We start from the raw sequence: 8251 nt of genomic DNA on the forward strand, positions 1-8251 counted from the left end.
TATTTTTTATTGACAGACATTTTTGCATCAATATGTGAGTGGCATATGCTTTCAGCATAAAAGCTAACAAGGGATAGTTAAAAATATAATATTGAAAGATATCATTTTGATATTATGGATGTTTTAGACCTTTTGGAAGCACCAACCATCTCAGAAATGTTTTCTAGTTTGATCTTGTGAATACTTGTCATCAGACTGGTAGTTAAATATAGATCAAAGATTATAATTCTTCGCTCTGTCAGAATGTTAAATAGGTTCAAATTTGGTAGGTTTCCTTTTGGAAAATGTAGAGATGGATATGGAGCTGTATTAGATGAACAAACAGTTGATTTCCTCAATTTAATTAAGCCCAGATTTCTTATACAATTATTAATGGATTAACAGATTACTTGAATCAAAAGTATTGCAATTTGTGCATAATAGATTTCTCCCCACTTGATTGGGATTGGAAGGCTAGAGTCATGATCAAAGATTCCTGTGTCATCATCAAGGACACATGCATAGCATTTAGATTTGAAATGGACCAAATTTGGGCAGGCATATTCCATTATTATGTCATATTTGGATTCCATCAGCATGATTCTAATGAAGACTACTAGTATTTGCCCCTAATGTTGAAAAAGGAAGGACCTAGGATTATCAATTCAGAATACAACAAATTCTCCACTAAAAATTAACCTTAATTGCTATATTCTTCATTGTTGTAATTAGAATCACTTACACATTTTTGTTGGCCTTTATTTTCCTTATTCTGAGGCCATCGATCTAGCTTTTTTTTCCCTCTTCCACTGATCTTACTTCATCATTTTCTAATAAAGGAGATCTGAGAAGACTTGGCATTAGGAATTGAAGGCTTTAGAGTTTGTAGTGTTTCAAAACCTGAGTTTAGAAAAGTTTTTAAGTTGGAGGTCTTAAGTATGCTCTTTACCTGTGCTATCTGTGATCTTGTAAAATAGAAACAGCTCCATATTGGAACTGTAATCTGCAAATATTGAATTAATAAAAGCTCTATTGTCTATCATCAAATATATCTTCACGTGCTACTTCACTCTTCTCCTGAAGATTCGTATCGGTCTTCTGCAAGGTTTGTTAGCCCTTGCTCCCCAACTGATAGCTCTGTGTGCAGTAGGGTCTGAAGCTGTCTTGCTCCTTCTTGCAAGACCTCTTTGCCTGATGGCACCTGCGACGGGAGATATGAGGATGCTTTGTCCTTCCCCTCGCTTGCCCCCTCAGCCTCTACACTTTGAACAGCCCCTGGACTTTGGCATTGAGGGCCCTTCCCAAGGCTTCGATGCTTTGCAACTGTCTCCTCCCATTGCATGGAAAACCCCTTCTAGATTTGGTGATTCAGCTCTCCATGGCTCTGGCTCTGCCATTTGCATAAGTCAGTCTTCTTATATTTCCTGAGGGTTTTTGCAGGGTCTAGCAGGTGCTAGGAAAGAATTCTTGCAAAGTAATGTGTTGATTTGAAGATTTACTAAGATCTAGCCTAGATTAACAGACCTACATTCTTGGGTTTTGGATAATTGGATAAACTCTTTAAAAGAGGAAATATGCTAGGAGGTTTTCTAAACTTCTATACTCAAATTTGAAGCTCTAGAGTTCAAAGAATGGATAATAGAAAATGGGCCTTGGGTTTTCCAAGGAAATCTATCTTGTGCATGAAAACCATGGTATCTTTCATTCCCCTCTACATTCTTCAAGGGGTGTGGTGTGTCTTCCCTGTCACCCTTTCCTATTTCAGAATTGATTGCCTGCAGGCACTTGGCAATGGCCTTGGTGAATATAATTGCAGTTCTGATGAAACAATATACTACCAAAGCCCTGTCCTTGCACGTCTATGTGGAGATGGACCTTTCCAATAGTCTCCCTGCTGACACTTTGCTAAAAGTTGGCAATTGTTATTGGACCCAGTCTGTGGATTATGAAAAGATAGCTGTTCAATGCAGGAGATGTTTCTCAACTAATCATTTCACACCCCAATGTTAAAGATCACCAACCACCAAAGAAACATGGATTCAAGAGGGAAGCTGATATGATGAATTGAGGTTGAGCCCCAACACCATGTTGTTCCACCTAGTGCTCAGATTTAAAAGGTTCTATCTTGTATATCTTTGACATTTCAAGCACACATAATGTTAAGCCTCATCCTCTCACAGATGGCAATTCTTCTCCTGTTGAATCTCCTTCACATGGATCTCAAGTATGTGATTATATGGTTGCTTATGATGATAAATCCAAAGCAGATGACTCAGTCACCTCAGTAGTTTCTGCAAAATCAGAAATCTCTCCAACACCACGGGAAACTCTAATTGTTAGAAGTTCCCAGGCTTGTTCAAAGGAATCCTTTGTTACTTTCTAGCAAGAATGGACAGATGTAAGGAGAATGAAAATTCTCACTATCAAAATCTAGACATCCAATGTTGCTAAGGTCATCAAGTAAACAGCAAAATAAGGATGAAGTGTGTACTTCGGTGCACCCATATCTATGGGATAGGGTTTCTTTGTTATTTTTGGAATGAACTTCTGGTGCACCCCTATTAGAGTGTTGATGTGTACAATCATTTTTTTATGCATTCAGTACATGGGACCAGACCCCTTGTCCACAACACTCTGAATACACACACAGAGAGAGAGAGAGAGAGAGAGAGAGAGAGAGAGAGAGAGAGAGAGATTTTACAGTAAGTTTTTATGGGTTTTATTCATATATTTGCAAAATACAAATATACAAATATGAATCTGGATACATGTATTAAGGTATGAGTTTAAAAATCAATCCTCTCAGTATGCACGAAGGGGGATTGAAGTTTTACACCTAAAAGGTTTGATTGTGGACCCATGTCCAAATCTCCATCATTTCCGATTATTAGACTGAATTTAGTTAAGCAAAGGTTTTGCATGTGCATAAAAATTTAACAATAGTTGATTTTGCTCCCAAATATAACTTTAATTTGCTTTAACCAATGAACCTCTTCCTGTTTGAGAACCATTTTGAATTTACAATTATATAGCCTGACAGATATCAAGAGTTGTTCTCATTTTTTATACTCCGATAACAATTACTTTCAAAAACAAAACGAAAGAACATCAAATCATTTCATCATTTCCCACATTTCAAATCAATGAACCAGTCAGAATTGGGACTGACCATCCTTAGAAGCCGATTTATAATCACTTATTGATCATGAAAGCTAGTAAAACAGAGAATTGTGTTTGCTTGCTAACTAATATATATATTGGAAATGCTTTATTAACAAACAGAAATCGTAATTTTTAGATGCATTTGAAACTACCATTAATTTGTAGCAGTAAAAGATGACAACTCTAGCGAAACATAAAAGTAAAATGAAGAAAATGAACCTCAGAATAACCATTGCCAGATGATTGACCTAAAAGAGGTCGAGAATGTGTTCCAACAGCTACAACTCTTTCAGCCAGTGCCTCCAGTGGAACATCCAGCCAAACAGTAATTCCTTGCTTCATATAGCCCCTTTAAATTTTAAACAAATGAAAAAACTAGTCATTCAGTTACTGCATTATAAGAATAAGCAAAAGAAATGCTCAATATGAAGATTGTCAGCATAATACACTGCATTGTCCTACCAATTTTGAGGACGAACTACAGCACCACCTCCAGTAGCAACAACTAGACGATACATGGTAGATAATTGTTTCAGTACTTCACTCTGTAGCAAATCAGTTCATTAGTATAACTTGTAAATTCTTGCTGGTTAAATTTGCCAGATTTCAGAAACATGTATAAGTGCAACATAAAAGCAAGCAGAAATAGGCGCCTTTCTCTATCAAGAGAAAGGTTTGGTGTCAAATGCAAGATAAAGAAAACTATTGCTATTGTGAGATATATAATTGCCTGCAGTGTAGAGTAGTTTAACATTGAGTTAAGAAGTTAAGGATCTTCAAAAGATTAAACTGAGGAAAACTCAGATAGCCACCACTAAAACAATCAAGGAACATAAGCACAATGCTACCTCTAAAACCCATAGCCATAAACCATGCAAGGAAAGGTACTCTAAGAAAGAGGAGAATACCTCAGAATCTCGGAAGCCCTGCTCATTGCGATCTTTAAAAATCTGGGCAACAGATGCACCTCCTGCAGCCTCCTCTACTAACCTATCACTGTTCATAATATCAAATTGTTTAAAGCACATAATGGAAACTGCAGCTTTTAAATGGTGATTATCAGAACAGTAAAAGTGTAATCCACACCAAAAGTTCCTTGGAAACCAACCTGTCAAAAAAGTAATATCCCAAGGATTCTGATATAATCTTTCCAACAGTTGTCTTTCCACTACCCATCATTCCTGCACTTAGAGAGATTTTTTACGTCAAACCCTGTTCAGAGAAATGAGTTCTGCAATCTATGGCTCTAGCCTCTCCCTGTTTTATAAATATATTTTTGAGTGTTGTAATCAGTACTCACCCACAAGGAATATACATCTTCCTTTTAATTCTGGAACAAGCACATCGGCCTTCTTCTGCATCAGAAATCTCTTATCAGGAAATTGAAATCAAATGTATACATCTTCAAGTAGGCACAGGTTCTCAATCAACAATAGCACTCATGATAGTTGAAAATACTGCGTGATTGTATATAACTAGGAGCAGTTAAATATGAATATAAAACATTACACTGTGTGTACTACTATAAGTACGAAAAAATTGTCAATATATGAAACCTCACCTTCAGTACTAATGCCTCCTCATCCCAACTTTCAAATTGGTCTTTTTCTGCTTCAGATACTGTTTATTGAACATTAAAATGGTTTACATTTTAGAACTATGATTGGGCACCAAAATGAGAACAATGACTCTGAATATTTTAATATATAAGAGCCAATACTAACCATTATGCATACTACCTCAAGAATAAAACTTAAAAACTATTTAGATTTCGAACAAAAATAACTAAACTAAAATTTCAATGTTTAGAAGTAAAATGAAATGCATTTCAATTAAATATACAAATATTATCAATTTTGAACAGAAAACTGACTGGTATAGCAACATATACACTCCTTCCATAAAATACTTTGCATATGCAAAAGGTCCATAAAATACTTTACATATTCAAAAGGCTCTAGGAAAATGGAATAAAGGGAGTGCTGATCAACCAAAAGTACAGAAATAATATATCATTCAAGTAAGAAGAGACTGAGTAAACAGTCTGCTCATTATCAGGACACCCAAAAAGTACATATCCAATAGCCTATATTGTTTTGGTCAAGAATCTATGAGGATCGCATGCCCACTTATGCACCTAACATAGACGAAAAACACAAGTTATATGAAGATCAAAGACATTAAATCTCAGCTCTTTATACACATAAGCAACTAATCAAAACTATAGATTTGAACCCTGGGTTACATATGACCCTTGCTTTGAACCAAAAGAAATGCACCTGGCTTAAATAAAAGTAAACCTGATAACTACTCTACTCGTTGCCAAAATAATGTCATTGTGTCCAAAAAACTAATACCGAAAGGTCTTCGTTGATGTCACTAGCTTCCAGAAACACGCCAAATAGCTATGCTGTACATACAGAAGCACCTAATTCAATGGATTTCTCAGCAGCAAGTAAAAAATGCAATACCAAAATCTAGACAAGAAAATGAAAATTCCTTAAAAACGGAATAATAAAAGCACAACTTCAGGGAAAATTTACCAGGTGACATGTACTGAAAAATGAAGACTTCTTTGAACCCATAATGTTATACAAAATGTTTGGGAGCAAATCCATATTTCATGCAGTGAAAAATGAACAACACTATAAACTCAAATGAATTAACATTACGGAAATAGAACTTTACTAGGAATAATGCAAAGAAACATTACTATATGATATCTAAGTTTAGACATCAACTCAAGGAGAAAGTTCTCAAGCTTTCAGTTATCGACTGAAAATTAAATTGATGCCTAAAGAAATCCAATCGTTCCTGCTTTCCCCTATTGATTGTCTGGACAAGCCATCTTAGCTCAGGTCATTATCCTAAGTACACCATCAGAATCTATATTGGCCTTTTTGCTGTGATCCAAAAGGATGTTCCCAACTCAGATAGAAACGAAGCTCTTGTTGCACTTTTCACTAGAAGCTTTACTATGTTACATGCATTATGTGCCTAGAAAGTACTGAGTACTTTTCTAAGTAAATGCCGACTTGTCTTTTGTATTAACCATTGTGATTCATCCCTCCTCTTATTTGGTTTCATTGCTTCCCAGAGTTAATTTTAGATACTGCACATTTGATTGTAGCAAATCTTGAATAGCAATGTAACTCTATGTCTTTGAGTCACATTGAACTATGTTGATCATTCATAGCCATTAATATTCTTTCTTCCTTCCTCGAGATTGGCATTATCATTTACACTGAAATGTCTTTCTATTTGCTGCCACCTAATATTAAAAATTTAGATCTCCGTTACTCTTAAACAAGATGCACAGACAACATTCATTCTTTTGTTTTATATATAATATATCAGACATGTCGTAGACACAGATCAAGAAAACAAAATCAAATATACGCCAACTTCTGACACATTTCTTAATTTAAGCAATGTCAGTTAATAACAAGGCAAGCCAAATCCCTGTTGTAAAAACTACTGTTCTTAAGCCCTTTGTAATGTACAAAAGTAAACTGTTATATTCTTTTGTTGACGTGAAAGTGCTTACCAGCATATCCTCCGTGAAAAGTACATGAGAGGGGCTGAAATGAGGACAACCTAGCGGCCTTTGTAACAGGAGCCACCACCAAGTGTAGATTATAACACTTATGTAGCTTCCGACTTCCTTTCGTGTGCCCAGCAAACTGCACAGATAATTTTCTTCTCTCCCGGACTGCTGCAGCATCCTGCGAAGGGCAATAAGGATAGGACTGCAACTTCCATGAAGCACCCAGCTGAATTTTCCCAAGTTCCATGCTGGCCAGGCTCATTGTAGTTGCAGAGACCTATTGACCTCAAAAGGGATCGGTAAGGAAAATCCAGAATAGCCTACAACAAAATAAGTAATTGGGCAGCCCTAAGGACCTCCAAATCACAAGGTAACAAGTGATAGACACACAAAATACCCTCCCAGGGCCTTGTAGGAATGGAAACAGACGTCCAACAACCCTGATTTGGGCAGCCAGTTGGACCAAAAGAAGTTTTTCTATCAATCCACGCTTCAATTCTAAACTCCTACTAATCCAATTTTTTGAGCTTAAGAATCGTTGATTTTCGCGAAAAATGGTGGGACAAAATTGGGTACTGCTTAAAAAACTATAGGATTGTTGCTTATTCATCAATCCAGCAGGAGCAGCAATGCACCTCCAAATTTTGGCTGCTAACTCCTCCACCGAATTCTTCGTGTGTGACACGTGGGATTGGCCTTCTGAGGAAGGGGCCTATTTATTGGAAGATGGCCCTAAACAATGCGTGTGTGCGCCAAATGATAAGGGCAAGACAATGGGTATTGAAAGGGTAGGTCCTCTTGAAGGATGGTAATTGAGTATTGTAGGGCTATCGCTCGATCCTGACAAAGAAACGGGAAATTGGGGGCAGCTGGTGACGGGTAGAGATTGTGAGGGCTTGACTTTCCGATGAGGAACTCAGCGTAGGAGGTTGGTAATCTTGTGGAGAGTTGAGGTTGGTGATCTTGTGGGGAGATGGATGGATGGTTGTAAACCTATACTGTCAATTCCACGAACCTCGAGGGACCCAACTCACCAATACCCTCCATTGATTTTGACGAACTATATACATTGAATACATATCGTTATGTATAGATAAGATAGTATGGCAATTCCTGTTTGAAGGGAATAGGAATCGTCTATCGATAAGCTGTATCACGAAAACAAATTGCAGAGCATTGGAGGAAAACAATCGTGCTAGAAGTAGGAATCAAAGAGTAAAATCATGTAACCTAACCTATATGCATAATGCCTGAGCGAAAAATGGTGAAAATTTATCCATCAGATTAGTTCTTATCGTTTTTTAAACTTCAGGAATGACAATTTATGAGATTACAAGCTATAAATAGTCGTTTCCTTTTCCCTTCTGCTGCGATTTTCGACATTTTTGGGATGTGATTTTTCGTTTTTTGTTTTTATGGCGGAAAAGGTCAGCGGATAGCCACGATGTTTGGAGGCATTATTTTATCATATAAATAAAGGTTAGTATCTTTTTTAAAACGTAGTGAATATATTCATTGTTCTTAAAGATAAAGACTAAATACTAGCTGGTAGTAGCAAGTTTT

The 8251-nt window shown here is 36.7% G+C and overlaps 1 protein-coding gene across 2 annotated transcripts in view; it reads right to left on the minus strand.

Annotated features, from left to right (window-relative positions):
• LOC149556031 (shikimate kinase 3, chloroplastic-like) overlaps window positions 1-8004 on the minus strand; it is a 35339-nt gene extending 27335 nt beyond the window's left edge. The window contains exons 1-7 of one of the 2 annotated variants that reach the window (XM_089830146.1): window positions 6689-8004; window positions 4703-4761; window positions 4442-4496; window positions 4250-4322; window positions 4050-4137; window positions 3604-3686; window positions 3361-3490 (exon numbers count right to left, since the gene is read on the minus strand). In XM_089830146.1, coding sequence (XP_089686272.1) covers window positions 3361-3490; window positions 3604-3686; window positions 4050-4137; window positions 4250-4322; window positions 4442-4496; window positions 4703-4761; window positions 6689-6950 — 750 coding nt within the window. In that variant the 5' untranslated portion in view covers window positions 6951-8004. The remainder of the gene's footprint in view (window positions 1-3360; window positions 3491-3603; window positions 3687-4049; window positions 4138-4249; window positions 4323-4441; window positions 4497-4702; window positions 4762-6688) is intronic. The other variant, XM_089830147.1, reaches the window with a different exon arrangement.
• Window positions 8005-8251: the final 247 nt, after the last annotated feature.

This window comes from Cupressus sempervirens, chromosome 5, assembly GCF_028749045.1.
Source record: "Cupressus sempervirens isolate cs-2001-9-10 chromosome 5, ASM2874904v1, whole genome shotgun sequence".
NCBI classification, from domain to species: Eukaryota; Viridiplantae; Streptophyta; class Pinopsida; order Cupressales; family Cupressaceae; genus Cupressus; species Cupressus sempervirens.